Here is a 27281-nt window from a genome sequence, read left to right as displayed (position 1 = left end):
CAAGGTATTAAATCTCAAGGTAGTGGAGAAGTACTCAAGCTGTAAATACACTTGTCAGTTCCACACATGTGTGAGATGGTTATGAAGCTGAGAATTTCTTAGGCCTGCATCAAATATTCCTCTAGAACAAACAAGATGTGAGATCAGTTGGTGGGCAACAATTACGCAGACCCTAAATTATCTAGCTAATTTTCCTGTGGCAAATATATCTCATTCAGGTCCATCCAGATGTGAGATGCCAATGTGTTAGGGAATTACTCAGTCCATGTATATCCCTATCAGTTCCACTAAAAGATGAGATGCTGAAGTAGATCTGAAATGCTCAAGTTTCACATAGCAATGTAGGGCCCACCCACATACCAGATACAGAGGTGGCTGAGAATTGCTCATGGCTCAGTTGCTACTAGTAAGTCCATCTGAATGCAAGATGAAGAGTTGACAGAGAATTACACAAGTCTCAATTACCCCTGACGGTCCACTCTGACAGAGTTGTGCTATTTTTATGCTATGAAATGGTTTAGCTCAAGAAGATGTCACACAGAATAGTGGTTCATTGTTCAGCTTGAAGAGGATGAACAGCAAAGCAGTTTCTTTGGCTGAATGTGCTATGAGAACTGAAGAAGGGGTAGAGGTCAGGTGTGATGAGGGTGTTGTGTTGTGGTTTTTATGTGTTGTATTGATAAATGTGTATTATGTGGTGTTCTATGCTGTGGTAACATGAGGCATGTAGTGTTGAAGCTTTTTCTCTATTCTTATATGTAATGTGATATGGTGTGCTGGGTGTACTGTTAGGTGTTGGATAGTTCACTGGAAGGTTTGTGTGAAAGCACCTAGTTCACAGCAGGACTGGCCGTAGAGGGCCCCAGGTGCTTTCCCGGTAAGCCAGAAGGGTGGGTGCTGGTTCTGGACCTGAGAGAACCATTTTATTTACTAGTAGCTGCTTTTGCAGCAGTGCTGCAAGTAACCCTGGCCATAGTACTACACTCCGCTCATAGAGCATGCGTAGTTTGAACTACTACGCTCTACGCAAAATGCACAGTGCACAAACTGTGCTACCAACATGTAGTGTAACAGCAACATCAACAATACCCACAAATGCTTTGATAAAACAATTTTACATGCTTAAAAAGCATATAACCAATTCAAAAGAATGAACTGTAAATTAAAGTATTAGACAATGAGAGAGGTGATGATTTTGGGGTCCCCCCTAACCTAGGGGGAGGACCAAGAAGATGCCTTGAACACAAAGAGCATATCATGCTGGTGAACGATTCAGTGGTGGTCCCTTCCTCCTAGGACCACCCCAAGCACAGTTATGGGCAAAAATACAATCCCAACCAAAGGCCCTGCAAAGCATTATGGGATGAGATTAGCAGTGGGCAGTGAATATTATAGTGTCCAATATCAAAATAATTCTACAAAGAGCTGCAGTTCAACTAGTCGTTACTAGATGTCCCTCAGAAGTCAAATGCAAAAGCATTGAAATTATTATTACATCAAGCTGCAGTTCCACTAGTCGTTACTAGATGTCCCTCACGAGTCAAATGCAAAAGCATTGAAACCCTTTCATGAAGCTTTTGCGTTTGACTCGTGAGGGACATCTAGTAACGACGAGTGGAACTGCAGCTTGATGTAATAATAATTTCAATGCTTTTGCAATTGACTCGTGAGGGACATCTAGTAACGACTAGCTGAACTGCAGCTCTTTGTAGAATTATTTTGATATTGGAAACTATAATATTCACTGCCCACTGCTAATCTCGTCCCATAATGCTTTGCAGGGCCTTTGGTTTGGATTGCATTTTTGCCAATAACTGTGCTTGGGGTGGTCCTAAGAGGATGGGACCACCACCGAATTGTTCAAGAAGATGTGCTGTTTGTTTTCAAGGCATCTACTTGGTTCTCCCCCTAGGTTAGGGAGGATCCCAAAATCATCACCTCTCTCACTGCTTGCTAATTTATCATTTTCACTTTTGTCAAATGACTATATGCATTTTTGCATATAAAGACAGAAATACTTATTTTCTCATAACTTGCACTGTGCAAGAAGCTGTTTGTAATAATTGTTCAGAGCAGACAAGCACACAGAGCTATCAGCTACGCACTACGCAGTTTGAGGAGTAGCTGAGCGTAGTTCAAAGTGTACTTTGTGTAGCTACGTGTAGTGGTACTACGCATACTACGCCCAGGGTTAGCTGAAAGATTAAATCGGCTCTCTGTAACAAAAGTGCAGCAGCAGTGTTTTCCACCAGCACCCCCTGGGGCGGTCTGACTTATTTTTATTTCTTTATTTATTTATTGAGTTTTATATAGCGATGGCTAAACCCGGAAGTATCAGAGCGCTATACATGAGGAAGAAACATTGTTTCAGAACATGGTTGCAAAGTTACATCAGTTACTGGAGCGTAGTTACAGCAATTACATGAGTACAAAAGCATAGCATAGACATGAGGTAAAAAATAGGCAAGGAGAGAGAAGATTAGGGGAGAGAGGGAAGGAATAGGGGAGGTAGATGGAGAATAATAGAGGGAAGAGGAAGGGGAGGGTGTAGGAGGCACAACGGGGAGAAGAGGAAAAGCAGTGTCCAACGTCCGGCTGGGTAGGTGACGGCCGAGGGTTGAACCAGAGCCAAACTCTTCTGTAGCTGCGTAGGACAGCTCCACTGGTCATCGGCCAAAGGTTACTCAGGCACCGCAGTATATACAGAAAGGTTATAGTTTCCGCCTAGGGGGGCATAGTCCCAAAGTTCCATTGAGCGCGCCGGTCACGGTGTATGGTGCTGTGCTCTATGCGGTAATGGAATAAAAACCCAGGCCTCTGCTGTGTGAGACTACCATGTCGCTGTGGATTCTCTCAGAGGGGTCTCTGAGACTCCAGGGTATAAATGCTGGCTCCCTGCCCAACAAGGGGAGAAGGAGTGCTTTGGAATGGGGCCCACTCATGGTGGCCATTATTAGAAAATTAGTGTGTCAGATGTCCCCAGTGGCGGCCATCTTAGAGTCAGCAATTGGGTGCAGCTTAGTACACTCCTCGTGTCTAGTCTTCACACTGTTCCTCTGCGGTCCCAGAGGCCTCCTACTTGTGACTTCCCTCTTATCTGGAGCATCCTGGGCCTCTGCTACTGAGGTTTGCCCGCTTTGGTGCTGTGGCTGCCATTGTAGGATCAGGCGCGCCGCAGGATTCCAAATCCACTCCATGCCTGATGCTGCCTCTTTGCCTATGCCTCACTGGCCTTGAGGAGCGCAGGTAGATGCCCTCCAGCTGAAGAATGACATGAAAGAGCAGTAACTAAAATAACATAGTGGACCAGGGTATCTCCGCTCAAGGTCACAGCAGCATCGCTGTTGCGGCGGCAGGACAAGAAGTACGAACAGGGCGAAAAGTACGCTCACCCCAGGTAAGCTCCCATCCGTCTGGCGGTGGGGGGAAGCAGCTCGCTCGTCTCGGCGTGTGTCATCCCAGCAGCGAAGCAATCTGCACAAGATGGCGGACCAGGGCACCACCGCCCAGGCCACCACAGTGCCGCAGCCAGCTTCTACATATCAGCAGCGGCCGGAGAACAATGCGAAGAGTACGCTCATCCCAGGGAAGAGCCGTCAACGACATAGCCCCTGTCTGTCTGGTGGTGGGGGAAGCAGCTTGCTCATTTCGGCGGGTGCAAACCTGGCGGGGAGTGGAGCAGCAGGCGTGCAAAAGAAAACACGCTCACCCCAGAAACAAGTACAGTCCAGCAGTGGAGCAGTGAGTCTGATGGTGACCCACCGATGGAGTGGTGACACAGCGTCATTCTGTTTGGAGGTGGAGGAGTCGCTGCTCGCCCCCTTAGGTGGGCTCCTTCCTGGTAATGAGCGGAGAAGCAGACAACGAGTTCCTGGAGTCTCTGAAGATTCTCCTCGCAGGTAGGTGGGAGATCTGGTGGAACTTGTAGATAAGGGGTTACAATCCGGGTGGAGGGTGGAAGGCCTGGCAAACAACAGGATATCTACCAGTTTGGTAATCCCCAGCTCTGGCGTAGAGCTTCTACTCGGCAGATATCTTGGCTCTCTTAACTTAATTGCCAGGGCTGGTTTGCGTTCCAAGTCCGGCACTGACCTAGTTGGTCAGCGTGAGTATCATATTTCCTGTGAAAACTCTGCTCCATTGTATTCAAGTGAGTTATGGGTCAGTAGTGACTTGCATCATTTGTGAAAGTTGTTGGCAGGGCTATGGAGAGAAACTGTGCAGTTAAGATGGTGGATTGGTGACCGATCTCTGCATATACAGGAAAAATATAAAAGGAATTTACAAAGGGGGAGGAAAGGAGAAAAGAAAAACAGGAAAAAAAGACGTAAGAAGAGTGGGGAAAAGAACAACTGTTGATGGACAGAATGCAGAACAATGTCATACATTCACCCCAGTACAGAGATCTGGGCCTAAATCCATTGTTTTTTTGCTCACCATGCCATTCCAGTTTGAACCCAGCCATATGCAAATCAGTCTTGACCCTGTGCCTCATGGGAACAGTCCAGCCCGAACTGCCAAGCCAGGTCCTCCCTGGACTGGAAACAAGCATCCTAGGACCGGTTTCGGGGTTTCACTCTTCTTCAGCCAGGATAGCTTGATTCCAGTGGCATGGAGAGCACCGGACATCCCCTTTGGTTTTGCTTTGTTTGCCCTAAGTTGGCAGGGTATGCCCAGACGTGGGTCCCTTGCTCACTTTACCACTGGATTCAAGCTAGCCTGGCTGATGACGGCTGACTAGCCAGAAACCGGTCCCAGGATGCTTGTTTCCTGTCCAGGGAAGACATGGCTTGGCAGTTCGGGCTGGACTGTTCCCATGAGGCACAGGGTCAGACTGATTTGCATATGGCCATGTCTGGACTGGGGTGGCGGAGTGAGCTAAAGAATGATGATGGATTAAACCCAGATCAGTTGACTGGGGGTGAGTGCTTGCAATGTTCAACACTTTGTCCATCATCCCCTTTGGTTTTGCTTTGTTTGCCTTAAGTTGGCAGGGTCTTCCCAGACATGGGTCCCTTGCTCACTTTGCCACTGGATTCAAGCTAGCCTGGCTGATGACGGCTGATTAGCCAGAAACCGGTCCCAGGATGCTTGTTTCCTGTCCAGGGAAAACATGGCTTGGTAGTTCGGGCTGGACTGTTCCCATGAGGCACAGAGTCAGACTGATTTGCATATGACTATGTCTGAACTGGGGTGGCGGAGTGAGCTAAAGAATGATGATGGATTAAACCCAGATCAGTTGACTGGGGGTGAGTGCTTGCAATGTTCAACACTCTGTCCATCATCCCCTTTGGTTTTGCATTGTTTGTCCTAAGTTGGCAGGGTATGCCCAGACGTGGGTCCCTTGCTCACTTTGCCACTGGATTCAAGCTAGCCTGGCTGATTAGCCAGAAACCGGTCCCAGGATGCTTGTCTCCTGTCCAGGGAAGAAATGGCTTGGCAGTTCGGGCTGGACTGTTCCCATGAGGCACAGGGTCAGACTGATTTGCATATGGCCATATCCGAACTGGGGTGGCGGAGTGAGCTAAAGAATGATGTTGGATTAAACCCAGATCAGTTGACTGGGGGTGAGTGTTTGCAATGTTCAACACTACGTCCATCATCCCCTTTGGTTTTGCTTTGTTTGTCCTAAGTTGGCAGGGTATTCCCAGACGTGGGTCCCTTGCTTACTTTGCCACTGGATTCAAGCTAGCCTGGCTGATGACGGCTGATTAGACAGAAACTGGTCCCAGGATGCTTGTTTCCTGTCCAGGGAAGACATGGCTTGGCAGTTCGGGCTGGACTGTTCCCATGAGGCACAGGGTCAGACTGATTTGCATATGGCCATGTCTGAACTGGGGTGGCGGAGTGAGCTAAAGAATGATGATGGATTAAACCCAGATCAGTTGACTGGGGGTGAGTGCTTGCAATGTTCAACACTCCGTCCATCATCTCCTTTGGTTTTGCTTTTTAAGAAGAGTGGAGAAGGGGGAATTGAACACAGAAGGAAAATAATGGAAAAAGATGGAGATGGGGCAAGGAATCAGGGTGATTAAGAAATAGGCACAGTAGAGAAAGGAAAATAAAAGCATAGGAAATGGACGGGAATAGGTGAACAGAAGGTAGGAGAAAGAAGAGAGGAAGAGAAGGGGGAAATGAAGGAAGAACAGGTAAACAGAGGAAAGAGAGAGGGAAGAGGATGCAAGAGAAAGATCAAAATAAAATTGAAAGAAGGCTTTTTGAAGGCTAATGGAGAGGGCTGGGTCAGAAGAGTGGAGTAGTGTTAGATGATATTGAAGGTGCACTGGGAGTAAGGAGGGGATAACTGCGGGTTGACAACAAAGATATGTGGAGACATAGTGGATGGAGTTTAGTGGCAAAGGGACAGATTTTAACCAATGGCAGATTGACTTTATCTGGCCTCTCATGGCCTAAATAGGTACAACATAGCAATGCTGGTCTTGTGCCCTTCACTTGAGAATCCCATGCATAAGCTACCTCATTGGCTTAGAGGTTAGTGGAAGCAGAAGATTTTTTTTTTTTTTTTTTTTTAAAGACCTTTATTTAGCAAAGGAATGATTACACTGCGTCACGCCAACAACCCGGAGGCAGGCCGCGATATCGACAAATGTGTCCAATTAAGGTGTACCATGGCAGGAGTCATAAGTAATGTCTGCATTCTAGCATACAGGGAGATACACACCCATGGCTTTGATTAGGAGTACAACGGCGTAACCAGTGAAGAGTGGAAGGTCTTACATTTGTGGGCTTCGTGAACTGGAAACAAATCCTAGGCACACGGTCCCGTCCAGACGCTCCGGCGAGTACTGGGACCGCAGCTCATGGAGAAGGTAATGTATAGATAAATCATCCACTACCACCTTTTCTCCCAACCCCCCCGCAACAATCGGAGGGAAACAGCAAACTTTCGGTGCGGAACAAGTGCAAAAAACCAACAGACATCACAGCACGCAGGGGCTCACGTACTAGGACCCGTCCGTCGTGGAGGGACGACCACGAGCAGCATTGGTGGCTGTAGGAGGAGCGCAGGGCAGCAGCCATAGGGCGGGGGGGGGGGGGGGGGGGGAAGGGACGCAGCAGGACAAGGCAGCAAGACGCCCGGATGGGGAGGGGAGGCAACACGACAAATCCAACAGGCATGCAGCAGGCACGGGATCCGGCAAGAGCAACACACTCCACAGCCCCCAGGCACACCCACCAAGCATGCATCCATCCACCCATCACAGTGCGGATAGGGCTCACAGGCTTACCCCATGTCATCCGAAACACCCGTCCCAGGGGAGTCCACAGAGGCAGCCGAACCCGCCCGCTCCCTGGTCCACTGCAGGAAGGGTTCCCAGATGTCATTGGGCCTAGATGCGGTGGGCATCGTCTCCCAGTAGGTCGTGAGCTGCGTCTGACCGTATGTAACGTCTCGAACCCATGCGGCGAACGTAGGCAAGGCTCCACGGCCCCAGTGTATCGCCACCTGACGTTTAGCGTAAAGTAGCAGCATCGCGTGCAGTTTCCTGTCAGCGGGTTCGGTGTCTTTAACGTATCCCAGGAGCCCCAAAAGCGGAGAGGGCTCATCTGTCCTGTGTAAAATGCGGTTGACGGCCTCAAATATGCTCGACCAGTACTCAACTAGCTTAGGGCAGCTCCACGCCACATGAATGAAGGACGCGTCAGCTCCACCACACTTCCAACAGGAAGCGTCAGTGCGGATCCCCATGCGATGCAGCAGCACTGGTGTGCGGTAGTACCGGTGCAAGAATTTAAAATGGACCAGTCGAAGTCTATAGTTCGGTGACAGCGCTGTGAGTTGCTTACAGCAATATTCCCACATGACATCTGACAGGGTACCGTCCAGATCTGTGGCCCAAGCCTGTTTGGCCCCAGGCACGGTGAGCGGTGCCTGCTCCTGCATGCAGTTGAACAGTCTAGATACCAGCTTCGCGGGGGAGGGTCGTGACAGCAAGTTTTGAAGGGCATCCAGTTGTGGGGGTTCCTCGGGGAATTGAGGCCACATCTTTTTGCAGGACTCCCGGAGAGAGTGATACAGAAGCGCGTCCGAGAACGAGGTAGGCCGGCCGTCCAAACGGACACCCAACTCACCAAACATCCCATCAGGGTAGATGTCAGCGAAAGTGGCCACCCGTCTCCCCTGGAGCGTGAGGTTATCTCCCCTAGCGCTAAGGCAAGGCAGCATCGGATTGCTTCGCAGCGGTATGGCCGGCGCATAGAGCAAGGGAAGGCCCGCCCTCCGGCGTAGCTCCTTCCATGACCAGCGGATCATCTCGACGGTGTCCACCTCCTTCGAGGGGCGGGAAACCCTGCCATACAACGCCACCCGGAGTGGCAGCGGGGCAACCGCGGCCAATTCCACCGCCACGTGCGGCTGGTAGGGGGTGGGCAATGCCCAGAAGTGTAGAAATTGAGCCTGAGCGCACAGCGAGTAAAGCTTAAGGTCAGGCGCTCCAAGGCCCCCCTGTCGCAGCGGGAGCGTGAGCAAAGCCCAAGAGGTCCGCGCCTGCCGCCCAGCCCACACCAGAGATACAAGTAGGGAGCGGACTCGTGCATGGAAGCATGCAGTCATGGGCAACGGGAGATTAACGAACAGATAAAGGAATTTCGGGAGAACTACCATCTTTGCCAGTGCCACCCTCGCCACCAGGGACAGGGGAAGTTTGTTCCAGACCTCCACCCTCCGCTCCAGCCAGTCGACCGCTCTGCCGAAGTTAAGAGACCATAGTTCCTGCGTGTCCCGACTAATCCAAATACCCAAGTATTTGACCGCGTCAATCTCCCAACGTAGGGGGTAGTCCGAAGGAGGTTGAGCTGTCTCGTCAGTGAGAGGGAATGCAACGGACTTGGACCAGTTTATAGACACGCCCGCCATACCCTCGAAACGTACAAATTCTCGGAGCAGGGGATTCAAATTCTCTGCGGGGTTGGAGACATACAGAGTAACGTCATCTGCATAAAGTGAGATCAGCAGACTGCGAGCGCTGAAGCCTATCCCCCTCGCCGTGTGGTGTTGGCGCATTCTGGCCGCCAGTGGCTCCATCGCAATAGCGAAGAGGAGGGGCGACAGTGGGCACCCCTGTCTAGTCCCCCTGGAGATGGGAAAGGGCTCGGACACCAGGCCATTCACACGCACCCGAGCACGAGGTCTGTCATATAGCAATTGGATGAGATTAATAAAGTTACGACTGAAGCCCATCCTGCCCAAGACACGAAACAGGTACGGCCACTCTAACGAATCAAAGGCCTTAGTCGCGTCTAAAAACACGACCGCGGCCTGGACGGAGGGGTGGAGATAATGTAGGATGGAGAAAAGTGTTCTGAGGTTGTGCGAGGTGGCACGGCCAGGGATAAATCCCGACTGGTCCGGGAGAGCAATGATCGGCAGTAGCGGCTGTAGTTTGTCCGCAATGACCTTGGCAAAGATTTTGGCGTCTACATTTATGAGAGAAAGGGGACGATAGGAGTCCAGGTACAGTTCGTCTTTGTCAGGTTTTAATAGAGTGACAATGAGTGCCTCGCGCATGGAGTCTGGGAGGGCATTCAGCTCTAGCGCCTCCACGAATACAGAGTGCAATTTCGGAGCTAGTTCTTCAGCGTATGTCTTGTAAAACATTGTGGTGAGGCCATCTGGGCCGGGAGCCTTATTAGCCGGCATGCTTTTGATGACCTGAGCTATGTCCTGAGCCGAGACAGGCAGGTCCATGTATTGCCTATGGTTGTCATTGAACCAGACAAGGGCTATAGAGTCAAGAAAATCGTCCAGGGAAGTCGGGGCAGCAGAGTGTTTGGACGTGTATAGAGAAGCATAAAAGTCAGCAAAGGCCTTCAGCACCGCCTCCTGGCCCGTGACCTGCGTCCCCTCACTGGACATGATAGTGTGGATATAGTGCGCCTGAGCCTGGGGAGCAATCAGCCTAGCCAGTGTCCTGCTCGGTCTATCACCCTCCCCGTATCTGCGGGCTTCAGCCTGTTTCCCCAAGAACCTCACCTCTCTCTGCGCCTCCTCATTGAATTCCAACAGTTTTGCTTTAAGACTACCTGCTGTAGCCAACGTCGGGTCCCGGCAGAAGGCCGAGTCCAGCTCCTTGAGTTCTTGCTCTAACTTAGCCAGTGTCCGACGTATGGAGTGTAGCACCCCCGCCCGCCGGGCTATACATTGGCCCCGTATTACCGCCTTAAAGGCGTCCCACACCACGGCCTCAGAGGAGGCTGAACCCTCGTTGTCCTCGAAGTACTTAACAATGTCATCCCTAATTTCTTCCGTGAACACCTGATCCGTAAGAGCGTGGGGCGGCAGTCGCCACGAAAACGCCCTAGGGGCCACGTTGGGTATACGTAGCTCTAGCATGCAGGGGGCGTGGTCCGAGAGCGACCTAGCCTGAATCTCCACCTCCCCCACCCATGTAGCCACCTCAGGGGACAGCAGCCAAAAGTCTAGGCGGGACCAAGCGTCGTGATGGCACGTGATACAAGTCCCCATTCTCTCCCCAGGGTGTCGGAGTCTCCACACATCAGACAGTCTCCCCTCCTCCAGCACATCCAGCAACGCCTGTCTCGCCTTCGCATGTGTAGGTCTACTCGCGCCCCTTCTGTCCAATTCGTCATCCAAAACCACGTTGAAGTCTCCCCCCACCACTATCAGGTTACAATCAAGCAACACAATTTGCGCCCAGACATTGCGGAAAAATTCAGGGTCATCCACATTGGGGCCATAGACAGCGGCCAGGACCAGTGGCCTACCCTGCAATGAGCCATGCACCAGTACATAACGACCCTCCTTATCCAGTACACAATGATGTTCTCTCCAATCCAGCCCCTTCCGTACGAGGACAGCCACCCCCCGGGCATAGTTTGAGTATATAGCTGAATATACATGCGACCACCTGTGGTGTTTCAGCCTGGGCGATGGGGTAGAGTTAATGTGAGTTTCCTGTAACAAGCAAATGTCTACATTGTGTCTAGTCAACATAGTATGCATCAATCTGGCTTTTTTATAGTCCCCAAGGCCACGAATGTTCCAAGTCCACAGTTTAACTCCCCCCATGTTTGCGGCAAATCCAAGGTGACCAGGCCGCCTCTCCGCCCCCCCACACCACACCAACAGGCCCAGACCGCCGCTCCCCCCCGCGCAGCACAGTCATGAGATGATAAATTGCAATGCATTTCACCAGCACCGGTAAACAAACAAACAACAGTCCCTCCCAACCCCCACCCACGCCAACCCCCCAAACAGGTTGCGCTAGAATCCCATACGTGCTCTGAATCGCACTTGAGTCAACCGAGAACAAAAACAACAGGAGATTCCCCATGGGGCGAGGCGCTCCCAGCTGACACCCCTGAATACACAGGGTGGCCGCACACTGAAGGTTCTACGCGACACCCGAGGGGCGCCCAGCGGCATGGAACACACAGCACCGGAGTAGTATGCCGTCCAGTACGCCCCAGACCTGTGACACAATCAGCAATCAAGACCCTCCCGACATGAGCGGGCCAGCTCCAACAGGTCCAGTAGCGTCCCCAGTGCACATCCAGAGGGGACCAAACAGTCCAGCAAATGTCAACTTTAGTGGAAGGGGCCAACCCAGATTACTTCACCCTTGGTACCTCAATCATTGTCGCTTATGCGGGCCGCGTCCTCCTCCAACCTCGGCGATTTGCGTCTGGTACCAGGGCCACCGATGTGTTTAGCGAACTTTAGGGCCTCCTTGGCGTCAGTGAAGAAGTGAGCAGTTCGTTCGTGGAAGATTTTCAATTTTGCTGGGTATAACAAGGAGTATTGGACTCCGGCCTGCATCAGGAGCTTCTTCGCAGGCATGAACTCCTTTCTGGCTGCCTGGACCAGGGGGGTGAAATCAGGGTAAAATGAGATATGATTCCCTTTATGGATGATCTTGCCTTTTTCCCGGGCCAACTGCAGGATGCGGTCCCTGTCCTGGAAGTTGAGTAGCTTGACTAATATAGGGCGTGGGGTGGCGCCTGGTGGCGGTCTCTTGCCCAGTGTCCTGTGCGCCCTCTCCACCGTGAATACCTGGGACAGGTCCGGGTCGAACAGCTCGTGCAACAGATCAGACACAAAGACCTCCATTTTTCCGGTGTTGTCCGTCTCCGGAATGCCCGTGATTCGGACGTTGGACCTCCGGGAACGCGCTTCCAGATCGTCCGCCTTTGCTCGCATGGCCTCCAGTTCGCGCTCCATATTGGTGATGTGGTTTTTCGCCTGCTGCTGAAACTCGGCACATTCGGTATGCTTGTTTTCTAGGCAGTCGAGCCTCGTTTCGTGCACGTCCACTTTGGACTTTACCGCCTCTAGTTGTACAGCCATGGCATCCAGCTTTGCGTCGATGCTCTTCAAGCTTGATCTGACCTCCATCATTAAAGCCCCAAAATCGACTTCGGCTGCAGGGCTCTTGGGAGGTGACGACGCGGCCCCCGTGTCCACCGCCTGCTGTTTGGCCTTCTGTTTGTGGTCAAAAGACAATTTGGGCTGTTTTGCGTCCCTCGTGCCCCCCATCGCTGCCCCGTGTAGGGCGCGAGGCGCAGCCCGTGGCAGAAAGCGCTCACTGGCGCGCCGCGCAGGCCCCCAGGACTGACTGGCACAGTGCGAGGCGTTACAAGAGGGAACAAGGGGGCAGAAGCTCCAAATCCGGTGGGCTGCCCAGTGTCCGACGGCGACCCCTCCAAGCGTTCCCCACGATCTCCAAGTTGAGGACAAAACGCGTGGGAGGCTCCGGCAGGAGCAGGCCGAGGCCGTCAGCACGTTATTTTATGTCCGGGAGCGGAGCTCCTGGTGCCAGGGCGCGATCGACACCTGTACACCCAGCGGTGATCAGCCGGGGCTCCAGGGCACATCAAGCAAGGGGCATTTACAGCGTGGGCTATATAGCGTAGCGGGTCCGCAGTTTCTTCCCGATCGACCCAGTCGCACTGCAAAATGGCGGCGTCGCTCCTCGGCTGCAGCCCCGACCTTCCCCCGATCCGTTACCTCTGGTGGATGGCCGCTCCGCTCCTTCCCTCCGTGTACATTTAGCACCACGTAGTGGCCGCCGGCAGCTTCCAGCCCCGCAGCAAGGGCGCCAGAGTGGCCTCCTCTCCGTCGATCTCCGTGGGCCTGGTAATCCCCGGGGTCCGGTCAGGCGTCACAGCCGCCTCGGGCTCCGCAGCAGCAGGCGGGCTCCAGCAGGCGGGCCGGCGTCAATCGCGGTCGCCAGGTCTCAGCGCGCAGCCGTTCGCAAGCGGCCAGGATTTAATCGGTCGTGCCTCCGGGCTGCCGCGTCAGTTTCACACGGAATCCGGGCCCCTCAGCAGCGTCGCGCAGGATTATTAAGGATTTATTCGTGTGCAGCCGGCGGAGCTCACTCAGAGAGCGGCCATCTCGCTGCTCGGTTAGCCACGCCCCCAGTGGAAGCAGAAGATTATTGTAAAGCTGCAGTCATGCTGCCACTGCACGGCAGTGCACGTGCTGCAGTGTATCATTTGCCAACACCCAGGGAGGCTTAGCCATTGTTCCCCGCAGACCATCAGGCCTTGTATATTGGTTTTAGCTGCATTAAGTAGGATAACAAGCAAGAGAAATCAAAAGGGGTGGTGGAGGGGTAACTGTAATTAGCCAGCCCCAGGACACAAATATTAGGCAACAATACTTCTTGGATTTGAGTAGTTGATGCTTCTGCAATGCTTTTGCCCTGCAGACCTGCACAAGCGCATTTGTGTCATTGCTATTTCATTCATGCTGGCATGGAAGAAATGCAAACTCAAATATACTTCAGGCAAATGTTGAAGAATAGCCACCATTTTACAAGTCACAAGGATTAAATGTGCCAAGCTTAGGATCCAGTTGTGTTAGGCTTAGTTCATCCATTGTTGTCAATGATTGTCCTACCTTTGCATGCTTCTTCTTCAAAGAATTCAGCTCTTTCTGATGCTTCTTCAATTGCTTCAGGTAAGCCTAAAAGACAAACATTCAATTCATCGACAAAATAAAATGCCAATAAAATAGTATCTATTGACGCATTCTGATACAAACTAAATTCTTCTGCAATGTATTTGTATTCGGGATATAACATTGCATGTTCTTGTAAAACCTCACATAATTAGAGATGTGCATGACTGTGCAGCTAAAATGAAATAACATGTCTCTAGAATTAATCACCAGGGGTCGTATTATACATACAGCACATTTTCCTTGATTGTGCCGGGTGCACCTTTGTAAAGGTGCGCCCGGAGGAATCACAGAAAATACGCCATATTAGGATGAATGTGCTGCCCCCACAGCAGCTGCAAATCCCTGCTGCCCTTGGGGCATCTCATCCATGTGAAAAACGGAGTGGCTGCTTTGAAGCCGCTCCGTGCTTCACAGTGCAGGTGGCAACCCACCAGGACTTTTAAAGGAGATTAGAGATTTCCTTGCAGGCGGGTGCATTGAGTGACTGCACCCACTTGCAAGGGGATATCTGCTGAGTCCATGGGATCCCCTTTTCCCACTCCAGAGGGCTGCTATCAAGGGGTGTCTACTGACAGCTACGTTGCCTCTGCGCCAACATCTGTAATATGGCTCAGGCGCAGAGACAAAGGGATTCCTGCATTACCATGGGGCCACGCCCCCATGCAAATGAGAGAATGCCCGCAGATGATAGCGCTGGCGTTTTGTCCACCATTGCTATCAGTATTATAGAAGGGGACTCACAAGCATCTCCAGCCCCTTCTGTAATACCAAAGTTCCCCGGGGTGTGCAAAGTGGTGGCAAACGCCTGTAGCGCCTCCGGGGCACTTCAGTAATACGGCCCCAGGTTTTCTCCTGTTCCACATTCTCTCTAATGCACACATGCTTTAAATGGAGTACTTATTTGAATTGAAGGACTGAAAACATACTGCCGTGCAATAATGTGCAGAGTATACAGTGCATTACCTCGCTTATGAGTTAAATTCAAAAGACAATCTGGGGAGTTAAAAACATGCCTGAAAAATGGGGAAAACTGTTGGAATCTGTCTGGATTACAGATTTTTAAATCAAATGAACAACATGCATCCTTACACCCATGAACAATACCTATTCTAGGCTATACCCTATCCTGAATGTACATAGCGTGCCTTAGTTAATAGTTAAGTTAATATAACATAACTATTTGTAAAGCGCACGTTCACTCAGAAGGGTATCTTAGCCTTGAATAACATATGTTTATTGCTACCCAACGGAACTCATTTTATCGACCTCAGAAGGATGAAAAGCTGAGTGGACCCACCAGGATTTAAAATTATGAATACAAACTTATGCCCATGTGGTCGAACAAAGGCCTTTGCAGTGGATGGATTAGCCCACTAAACCACCAGACACAGCAATTTAGAGATGCATTCTCGCTAGATCACCTGTTGGTTTATTGTTTATTTTAAAAAAAGCCAGAAGGATTTATTAGCCTTTTACCTCAACTCTTTTTGTACTGGAAATAGATTGATTAAAAACAGAATATTTTGTGATAGCTTGGTCAAACACAATAAGGAATTTTCATGTGGGATTGAGTAAGCCACAAACTAGAATGCACCTGAAAATGTCATTTATCCTGAAATAACACGGCACAACAAAAATATTACTAATAATAGTAGTAATAATAATAAATATAATAATGTTTTTTATACTTTAGCTCACAACATAACAAAACAAATGAAACAGTAAGGTCAGCTTAAGAAAACCATGTACAGTTCTCTTTAGTGCAATCAGGCCTTGTACAAAAATGGCAATATCGTCTAGCGTATTTTCCCAAAGAGTTTGCCTAGTGACAGCCCTTGTTCTAATGATTAAATTGCCTAACATGGGGTCCGACCACACCCAACCACGGAAAGGCTGCCTGAATAATAATTACCAATGCCCACGATTACCTTCATTTGCTTTAAGCCTTCTATATTGACTTGAGGAATCGGTTCCACAGCTGGAAAAGAAGCAGAAACATGTAGGTGAAATTTAGACCTATAGGGTCAGATAAAAACATGCAATTATCTGCATAGGAACGTACATTTAGGCATTCAAGTCCAACAAGCCACTTACAGGCGGATGGAAGCATTAGTTATGGGTCATGGAAGTCCCACGTGAAAATACATAGGGCCTAAATGCCATGTCGGTCGGATCGCAACCGACGGCTTGTCGGTTGTGATCCGATCGACATCTGCCCCTGCACTATGCATTATGATGTGGCGGTCGGAGGCATCATGCGGAGGGACCAATCACTGCTCAAGGAGCCTGTCGGCCCAGTGGTCAGAATGTAATCCCAACAAAAAGGTGGTGCCTTCTCAAGCACCACTGTAGGGATTACGATGTCCTTTTCAGTCTGCCTTTCTATGGTGGTCCGACCGTGATAGAAAGGCAGACAGAAACAGACTTTGGTGGGCCCTAGCAGGGCCCCAGTCCCTCTGCGGCCTCCGCTAAGAGAAGTGCCCCTCAAACATCGATTTTCTTAATGCGGGTAGTGCAGCGGCCCTTTTCCGCCTGCTGCAAAAGCCGTATTAGGTCAATGGATGTTTACGACTGTCTCATGGGCAGTCCCACCCAAATTCATCAGATGGAACCCCCGACTCCTTGTCAGTTGGTTTCCATTCTGACACGGTGTCCAACCAGCATAGTAATTAGGACCATTGTGTTGACTTACACTTTTTGTATTTCCTAAGGCTACAGGTAGTGAGCATCAGGAGTGCAGACCACTATTCCGGTCTCTCTCGCTCAATAGCAGAATGAGGGACAGATGTGCTTTCTCAAACACTCACTCTTTCACAGCATTCACACCTCAGCAGGGGCTTGTGAAACTGTAGATGTTTCGAAGGACATTGACAATCTACGTGAATAGCCACAACGGGATGACCATGTTACATATTTTTGGAAACCCCACAACCTTTGTATTAAGTTCCAGTTCCAAATGAAGATTAATCCGCAGGTATCACTGCACTTCCACATGCAAAATCCACACCAGCTATGGAAAACGGGCTTCCTGAATCCCTACTCAATTCTACCCCTGATATTTGCAATGTGCAATCATCAATGTCAGCAAATACAGTATGGCTATTTTCATCTAATGGACATTCTACAATATGTTTTAAATAACAATACCTTAGTGATTACTTTTTAATCCATGCAAAATGCTCATTTGAAAGTAGCTACACGAGCTCCTCATATCAGTTACCACTTTAGAAGCATCTTAGTAAGGACACAGTGAAGGAGAGACACTGCACTATATTTAGTCTGTCAAATGCTAAGGAATTATGGACTATTATCAGATGATTGCAGTTTTATTAACAAAGATAGAAATTACACAAAATAGGCCTCCATTCAGTACATATCTGTGGGAAGGAAACAGATCTACATTCTTCATCCATCGGCTGGCACACCCCTCCTGTTTAAGATTAAAAGAGTACTTAACAATCTAAATAGAACCATTAAATGTACAAACTAGAAATTGTTAACTTATACAATAATGATATGTGATCTGGTAAAAAGACATTAGGCCGATAGAGCGAAAGTCGACACACCAAAACAGCAAAGATAAAACCGTCATGCTGTCTATAGTCATATAACGCCAGACCTGCATTCCTCAACCACGCCTCTCCTTCTACACACCCACCAGACATCTCCGCTCCGCCCAACTGACCCTGGCCACCATCCCATGGATCCGCAAGACCTCGGCTGGAGGAAGATCCTTCTCCTGCCTCACTGGGAAGACCTGGAACTCACAGCCTCAACATCTCAGGTAATCATGTTGCTGTCTCAATTCAGGAAGGACCTCAAGACCTGGCTCTTCGACTGAAGCACAGAATCTCCCCACAGTGCCTTGAGACCCTAACGGGTGAGTAGTTGCAACCTGATTGATTGATTGATATAAATAGCACCTTCATGGGGCTTCAGTCGTCCAGTTTTCTTCTGTTGTGAGCTTCATTTGTAAGGCCACGCATATCTTATCATATCTATTTCCTAACTATGTACCAAGCAAGACAAGGCATTCCTTTGCCATACTGATAAATTGCGACAATTTTAGATCCCACTCATGTTTGTTTTATATGCTCTCCACTTGTGGCAATGCCATTCTATTTTCATCTTGTGTCAATGTGGATGGAGTCTCAAAACAGAGCACATCATGAGGCTATTGTCGTCTTTCTATGCAGTTCCATGCGCTTATCTTCCCTCTTTGCCAATTAAGACGAGCCTGTACCTAAATCCCATAAGGTGGCTTATTCTAATTTCAGAATCCCAACTGCTTAAAGCATGGGATTCCTCAGGGTAGCTGTCTCTGTTGAAGGTGGGCCTTTTCTTGCTCTCCTATTTTCCTCCAGCAACAGTATTAACTCAAGAGTCTGCATGTATGGTCGGGCATAAGCATATTGGGGGCTGTGCAACAGCTACAAAATGAGTCTGTCCAACACCATCCTGGCCATGCAGGCCACCTCTCCTCCTTCCTGTTCCTCAACTTTCTCCCTCAGATGGATGCTGTCTTCAGGACCCACCCAAACGTTATAGCTGTGTACACTTTTCTCACTCTGGGATCTCATTCTGGAACTTTAGGGCCAGGTTGTACAAAACTAGTTCAGTGTTGCAAAGCCTGCAATTTGCAAAATCACTTGCTTGCAACCACAAAACAGTTACAATGTACAAAGTGCGCTTTGAGTCAGAAATGTCTTTCAGACCTGCAAAGATCATTTTGCGAGCAATTCTGAACAACAAAAGACAGGGCCCGCCCCCCCCCCCCCCCACGTTCTTCTTTGCGAGTTGGTATGCAATGTATCAGAATAGTGTCTGCAATTATGGGCGTACGCCATTGATCTGTTACAGACCCTCGAAAGGGGTGGAAGCACATTGGCAAAGTGGACGCTGTCCAAAAGGGACAACTTCCTCCTTTGAAATGGTGGCTGATGGTACTGGGGGAACAGGCAGTGGTCCAGTGGGGCATTGCCAGCTCTCTACCAATCTTATTCACTGCAAGTCTGCATCATTTATTTTGAAAGCAGCCCCTGTCCCATATTGGGAGCTTAAACAATGTAGAGAATGTGAATTAAGTGAAATAAATCTCCTGTTCGTCACAGGCCTCCATTCTCCCACTCTGCATTCACAGCCATTCACAGAGAGTTACAAAAAGATTCCTGTTTAGTTAATATTAATGAGACTGGACTTTTTGTGACTCTCTCCTCATGGTATTTTGCACTGTGCTAAATTGCACTACTGCTAAATGAAGGTGATGTTGTAAACCAGTCAGAGTGCCATATAAAATAAGGCTCTCATTCTGTGTTGGAAGTTACTGCGATAAATGCAGCCTAGTACCGTCCAATAATGAATTGCATCCCTTGGAATGGGGAATTAGCATGTGGGACAGATTTTTCCAATCATAAAATTGGCACGGGATGGGCATGGGAGTGGGAGGAGTAGAGCATGGAAGGGTAAGATAACATCTGGCAAGAAGGAGCAATGTATGCTCCTCCAAGAGAAAAAAAATAGGAAATGAGGCTTGACTGCAAAGCCTTATGTGACTTTTCAGGGTGAAATTAAAACCTTGAAAGATTAAACCTGATTTTCCTACACCAGGGATATTTGGGTGCTGGAACACTGGCCCACTTGTGATCTGGCAGAGCAGAAGCTGTCGTGGTATTTCTACTCAACTCACTTGTAATGAGGGCTTAGCTGCTTTGTAGCCTCACCTTAATACAAAAGGTCATTATTAGTCGTGTTTTTGGAAGTCAAAATACTTCAGAGGGCCAAGGCTAGGAGTCATGACCAGGCAGGGATCCAGGAGGTCAGATACCTTGTTTACATAGTCATGCAGTAGCCTTGAACTTCATTGCAAAAAGATTTGAGAGGGACTAATTAGGACATATTGCTTTGATACTTTATTCCATGTTGACTGGGAGTTGAACATTTTTAAAGACCCAGCTTTCGAACAGTTGAATCTTCTTCTTTGCTGGTCACAAGTAACCACAACTTTCAAATACTGTTCCTAGTGTACCAGGCCTCAGATTGCAGGGTAGCAAACCACAGGTTGCAATATCTTCCTTCAACCAGGGCTCCAGCCAATGTCTAGCCTTTCTGGCCTGCTGGTTTTTCAGGAAAGATGCCCTGACTGTGTATCTTCTTCTGAACTGTCATGAGGTTAAATACCCTGAACTTCAGAATGGACTTCAGCTCTAATGACCCAAAGGGAATCAGCCCTTCCTAGGTTGATAGGCGTACAGTGCCTAAAATCTCTTCATGTTTACCTAGAGTCTTGCAGCATTCTGATTTTCAGGTGGCAGAAGCCTTATCTTATACGGTTATTCCAGAGGATTGATGATGATCACTAAACCTATCACTGTAACATTCCCACATAGTCCCTACCTACATTTGATAGAATTCAATGTGTTTTCTGGTAGAAACTACTGCAGGAAGGGCTATTCATGGGTTTCCTAAGATGACAGAAGTGAGGTTCTGACCATTCCACTTACTTGAATTCTTCAAACCTGATTCTGAATCCACTCATGTTAAATAGAGACAACATTCGTCCCCTATCCCGTATGGTTGTATGTTACTATATGGAGGTCAAGCATACTGTCCTGCACATGTATCAACTCTAATATATCAACTACCAACATACTGTCAAGGTAATCATACATAGGGAAGTATAGGTTTACTATTCCTAACTCCACTTATACTTATCTTGAACATATGTTAGTAGTCGATAGTGTGTGGTCGATACAAATGCAGTTCAATATTTAATTTCGATATTATGATAGAACACACTATATATGGATCACCTATGTATTGCACCCCAATTGATTAAAGCTCTGATATGTCGGTAGGAAGACTGTCTGCAAAGATCCATCCTGCCTTTTGTTTGACTTTTGAGTGGGAATGATAAGATGCCACATCTCACTTTGTGTACAAGAACTGTTAAACCTCGCTTTACAACCGCCTGTTAAGCACAGGGTCTGAAAAAGTCTTCTTTAGGGATTTAATTAGTATTCTACTTACAATTTAATGACATATTATACAACTAGATTTTTTTGTGGAAATCTTAAATGTGTAAAATCTTATGGTGATTTTATTTTTTGCAGATTTTGTCACTTTTCATTTTGATCTTAGGCAGACTTGGTTTCCTTTAACCAATGAAAATTCCATGGCTAACTCTACTGCTCTACTTACAGAAAGGGTTCATTTAATCCCTTTCACATTTAAAGAAATCAGTTATATGTCACAAAAGACAATTTTCTTATTTCAAATATCTAGTGTCGTAACAAAATGAAGATTAATAGGATTAGTCATTGGAACAGAAAAGGATCAAGGGGAAACTTTAAAAAAACTACATGTCATTTCTCTCAATTACAGGATCATTACCGTCATCATAATTCCAAAAGTGGTCAATATTTAAGTAGTTGTGGTGATTAGTCTTTCTAATGATTTACCCAATACTAGGAGATATAGGGATAGTATGAATTCTGTTATTTATAATGCACATAACATATTTCTGGAAGTGTACTTTGTTTATAGGTTTCTGGTGTTGAAAATTAAAGACAGAATCAAAGTTAAGGTGGAATTGTTATGGGAAACCAATTTAGCATAAAGTTGTCAACTCAGATTTGAAATAGCAATTGTTCTAAGGTTTGTTGTTCATCTCCAGCAACACTCACCACCCAAACAACATTTTTGATTGATAGGATTGCATTAATATTCGTGGTTTACACCATGGCACATTTATTAATTAACAGTAAATGTTGGTGATATCATGCAACTCATGCCACCCTTGCTCATAAGTCCTTGGGTAAATAATTTTTGGCCCTAGATTGAAATTGAAAATTCTACTTTTTACGCAAACGTGTTGCAACATACTTAGATATTGTGTTTGTAATATACTTTCAATTCATGTTTAGACTTTATTCATGATGTGAGTACATCTATAATGAGTATAGTCATATACACATGTCTAATGTTCTAACATGCAAGTTTGCTATTATTATTGCAAAAGCTTTAAAAAACATGGGGATGGTGCTACCCTCTGGCTAACAGACTGCACGTTGGTGAAAAGACATCCATAAACTCAGAAGACTTATTACAAGTGAAATATTCACTAACTGTACCCTGAACTCAGAGCCACCTATCCCCTTCTTAAACCAGACCTTCTTGGACATCCAGTAATTTGTCCCAGCACCCTCTATTTGCATCGTCGTCAGATCAGTGCTTTTCTCTGAATTACTTGGCAGGTAAATATACTAAATCCATGAATGTGGAGTTATTTGCAGGCAGCAGATGCTCTAACATTAGCACTGAAAAGGTATTGCTAAAACCTGACTAAGGAATGAATCCAAGTTTATTACAAATATACACATTTTTTGGTGAATGCATCTCATATTATGATGCTTGAATATCATTTCAACAAATTGCACACTTGATTAGTGTTACAGACCTCATATTCTGAACTACAGTTTTTTTAAATGATGTCACTAATGTATAGTCAGAACTACCAAATGGTAAAAACAAACACAAGCTACACTTAAGGAAATGTAAATTGAAATGCTACTAAACCAGAGTGTGAAATATTGAATAAAAATGTACTTCACCTATTATACCCTAGAGTTTATCAGTAATCTGGAACTAAAAAATGACCATTCTCATTGAAATTCAATTGAAATAGAGATGTTTCATATTTACAGTGAAAGAACACCCAGATACCTCGCTTACCCGAAGCAATGCAAAATCTGCTTGATACTCTAAAGTGAATGGATCCTAATGCAAATGCGAAATAACCATAAGAAATTAAAGTATCCAACTGCACCTTTTTTAGTGTCCATGCTTGTTCCTAGACCTGTAGGTGCACTTGGTCGGGCTTCAGAGCTAGTCTGCGGAGTTACATTTTGTTTGGCATTATTTGATTTATTTTTCTTGTCGTTTTTGGTATTGTCACTGGGAACGTCAGCAATTTCACTCTAAAAAAAGAAAAAGCCTACATGATCAATAGAGACACTGGCATGTTGATACACATTAAATTATACTTAATGATGAAGTATGTCTGCTTTTTTATTCACTTTTTTACATGAAAAACACGGACTCATCTAAAAGTGACAAACATGGCCCCCCAAGGAAAACAGCTCAACTATTTACACTGATATTACCATATTCATCAGAGATAATTATACAATTATGTTAATGAGAACATTTTTTTTAACTTTTCCTTGTGCAATGTTCAGATTTGCATGTGGGTGTATTTTTTGTTGTTGCTGGATGCATTTTATTGTTTACAAGAATGAGTGGATGCTTCAAAAATCTTCAACACAGTGAGGCATTGTTGGTGTCCAATTCTCAAATTACTACATTTATGTCTTCTAAATCTCTTCTATACACCTTCTCCAGCCAAGTTATCTCATGCTAACCTAAATGAAGACCAGAGCATGGTAACTAGAAATGAACTCTACACCTGTTTTATGATAAATGATGACAATAAACATTGCCTTAAAATCATATTGCCTTCAAAGCTAAAAACAGACATTTGAAACCAATACTTTTGGCAGCATTTGATTAAAAACATGATTGAAATATACGTACAGTTTCAATACCCATAGCTCTCATTTGATCTGCCCTTTTTTCCATAACAGACAGGAATTTCTTTGGATCAGACAATGCAGCCACAATATCTGAAAAACAATGTCATAAGCATTATTACATTCCATGCATAATCATTGAAATGAACCATTTCATGGACTGCTTTTATGCTCAATTATCAAAAATGGCAATTCTTTAGAAACATTGCTAGGTCTTAGAGATTCCCAGATTTTGTGGATGGGGTGAGGGAATCTTTTATAGACGCGACAGAGCCTACAGCACCATGTTTTTATTAGCTTTATTACATCAAGAGGGGGAAATATATATTCAATATAAATGTAGGAAAATATTTTATTTAAAATATATTTTCATGTTTGTAAACAGCATTGGATTCTGAGGGAGGTTTATCATGTTGGTTGAAAAATTAAGACTATAAGGATGAATTTATATAGATTGAAGGCGTGCAGTTCTGACAATATAAATGTATGATTGTGCTTTTTATACTCATTATCACTTTGCATTAATTCTGATGGTGTCACTTACTTTAGACATATGCCAACTGATGCTGCTGTTTTTTTGCCTCTGTGCACTGGACCTTCTAAATGGCACATTTAACTTACCCATAAATCCCTAGTATATGGTACAGAGTGCACCCAGAGCCTGTAAGTTAATTGTCACTAGTGGACTACAGCAACTGTTGTGCTACCCACTACAGTGACAGTGAAAACCTAACTGTAGACCTACCATTGTAGCCTGACTGTGGCAGTTTTAAAACTGCAATTCGACTTGTCAAGATAAACCCTTTTGACAGGTCAAACCCTTCCTTTTAAATATTAAGAAGGCACCCGTATGTAGGCCTAATAATCCATAAGGTAAGATGCATGGTATTTAAGAGTAGGACATGCAGAAATGTAGGACCGAGAGCCTATGCAGTTGTGGCGGAGGCGCCACACTGTAATTTCTCATTGCAGAGATTCCGCGACAAGTGCATAGCCTCCGCTACGACAGCGGAAGCTCTTTGTGAATCGGGTACTTAATGTTACACATGTCCTTACAGTGGAAAAGCCCCAAAGCTATTTTCACTGTAGAAAGGCTGACTGCTCTATAGGAAAGCACTGGCTTACATTATTACACTTAATAATGGGAGAGGATGCGGCATTATGGCCAGAGGTGCCGACTTTGGAACTAGGGAATCAGGTTCTAATCCTAGCATCTTTTCATCATCATGTAATACCAGGCAAATAATTTACGGCCTGATTTAGATGTTGGTGGAAGGGTTATTCCATCGCAACAGTGACAAATATCCCGTCCGCCGAAATATAAATCCCATTAGAGCCTATAGGATTTATATTTCAGTGGAAGGGATATACATCACCTTTGTGATGGAGTAACCCATCCGCCAACATCTAAATCAGGCCCTTAAACTCCCTGTGACTAAAAATAAAAGTAATATGCAATTGATGCTCATGTGAAGCGTTCCAGTGCCCTTGAGTTTGTGCTATACACAACTGCAAATAATAATAATTTCAGTAAGGAAACAGCTAGAAATGCATTCAAATACTCTTTTTAATTTAATAGTTATTTTGAATCTGTTTTATTGGTACAATTGAATTTGTAATAACTATTAAAGAAAAGGTACTTTTATAAAGAACATTTTTTCCTGCCTAAAGTCTCTCAAGGGGGTCCAAGCTGCATGAGCTCCAACTGCCTCCTAGCAACTGAATAGCTCTCTTGAAAACAAGCTTGAAAACTGCTACATGAGCAGGTCAAAGGCTTTGAATGTGGGGAGGTGTTTCTGTTCTTCTGGCAGGGTGACCTTATGGGTTATGACAGGAACTTTAGTAAGTTCAAAGAGGTCTTCCCTATCACAGGCAAATGTTAGATGGAATCTATTTAGGCAGAGCCTTTCTTTGTGTCCCCTGTCAGACAGTCACCAATCCCAGTGGAACAGGAGTTACCCCCCAGAACTGGTTTAAAGTGACCAAAGAGGAGGGGCTGTTAATCTCTCTGGCAACACCTCGGGGTGGGCACACAGGCTCTAGACAAGTAGTGAAGAGTTTCATCATCTTGGATTTGGAAAGAGATGAGCACTGTGGGATGCTTGCTGTAGGGCACATATGATGTGCTTAAAAAGTGGGTAGGGTATCCAAGGGAACTTTTTTCTATTGCTTCAGGCGGGGGTCGAAGTCACCCCCACCCACAGGCTAGAGCCAGGTGTAAATGTGGCACCCATGGACACCCTCTTCAGAACACTACTGGACCTGAGGAAGACAGGAAGAAGGACTGTACCTGCTGTAGGATACCTGAAAGGTTGGACCTGCTCCCACTTACACTCAGAACAAAGAAATGGACTACAATTGTCAGTTGGCTGACCTCCTGTTAAGTTTAGGGACACAACAAGTTGCAAGAAGCCCTTTTTCCTGAAGTGCCCAGCTAACCACTTACACTGGAACTACCTTGGTCCCTGCTGGTGCCTTCTTGAAGTGAGTCTAGAACCGCAAGTGCTGTTCCTGAGGTCCTTTGCTGTGTCAAAGTGTGCTCCTCCTAATATCCTGAAAAACCTTGGGGCTTATTTACAAGCCCCTTGATCCGTCAGTGCGGCACTTTTTGTGAAGCACCGGCGGCGCAACCTGCTGCCCCATATTTACAAGGACTGGTGAAGCCACCCTGTGCGGCTTTTCGTGTCCTTGTAAATATGGCCTCTTTACATGTAACACTTAGCGTGAAAGGAGCGTGCCATAGGTGTTGCTGTGGGTGTACCCACGCAACACCCATGGTTTCTGCCACATTTCCAGATTTACGAGAAATCATAAACCTGGAAGAGCATCAGAATGCTATGCCTCCCCAGGTGAGATGTAGGGAGGCACATCGAGGAGAAATGTTTTCAATCACCTCTTGTGATTGTTTATGTGCAGGAAGGTGTCCCTTACTTCACATAAACAATCATTGAAAAAAATGCTGTTTTTCAAGCAGCACTTATAGAAATTTAAAACTGCGCTAATTCCTTGTAAATGAGGCTCCTGGGACTTGGAAACCTTTTGGCTTCAAAGACCTCTGAAGGACCAGGGCAAACCATCAAAGTCAATCCAATGAAGGTGTGTTGCAGCTAGGCCAAAGATTCAGGTGACTTGTGCTTGGTGCTTTTCCGCAGCAGTAAAACTGTTTCTGTGGGATGTCGCGTAGAGGGTATTGTGGAGTCCTTTTTGGCTGCAGCTTGCAGCCTTGGTCGCTGGTGGAATGCAAGCTTCCAAAAAATGACCAAGTCTGAACATAGAATTCTTTACCGCATGAAAGTGCCAAAACAATCTGACCTGCAAGAGACATTCCTTTGGTGCACATTTTGAAATTCTCCCACTCTAAGCTTTACCACAAAAAGTCAGCATCTACAGGGACCTCATCTGACAGCTAACTGGCCTCATGGAGCCCTTCTCGGGCACAGCCTGTGTCTTGCCCCACTAAGGATTTTTGATTTTCATTGCAGAGACTAGGTCAGAAAAGAAAAAATTCCAACCAGGACAAACCTGGTGTCTGTAGCCAACCCGCACTCAATTGTGAGTGACCTTAAATCACACCTTGGTTTTGGTCAAGTGCAATCAGATGACGGTGATTGGTGCTTAACAATTTTTGGCACTATTTTTATTTAAAATTTCAAAACTTCATGACTTTGGTTCCTGCTATTGGATATTTGTAATTTTGGTGTACTTTTGTTCATTATATTATTCAAAATTTATTGTGTTGTGTTTTC

General features: G+C 46.6%; 1 protein-coding gene across 5 annotated transcripts in view; it reads right to left on the bottom strand.

The window, feature by feature from the left end:
• Window positions 1-27281, bottom strand: part of PLCB4 (phospholipase C beta 4) — a 1018018-nt gene that overhangs the window by 132622 nt on the left and 858115 nt on the right. For all 5 annotated transcript variants that reach the window (XM_085612653.1, XM_085612654.1, XM_085612650.1 and 2 more), the window contains 4 exons: window positions 23540-23628; window positions 22773-22923; window positions 15877-15926; window positions 13886-13951 (listed from right to left, as the gene is read on the bottom strand). In XM_085612653.1, the coding sequence (XP_085468779.1) occupies window positions 13886-13951; window positions 15877-15926; window positions 22773-22923; window positions 23540-23628 (356 nt within the window). The remainder of the gene's footprint in view (window positions 1-13885; window positions 13952-15876; window positions 15927-22772; window positions 22924-23539; window positions 23629-27281) is intronic.

This window comes from Triturus cristatus, chromosome 6 (genome assembly GCF_964204655.1).
Source record: "Triturus cristatus chromosome 6, aTriCri1.1, whole genome shotgun sequence".
Classification (NCBI taxonomy): domain Eukaryota; kingdom Metazoa; phylum Chordata; class Amphibia; order Caudata; family Salamandridae; genus Triturus; species Triturus cristatus.
Note: the sequence above shows the minus strand (reverse complement) of the source record. Positions and strands in the feature narration are given on the sequence as shown.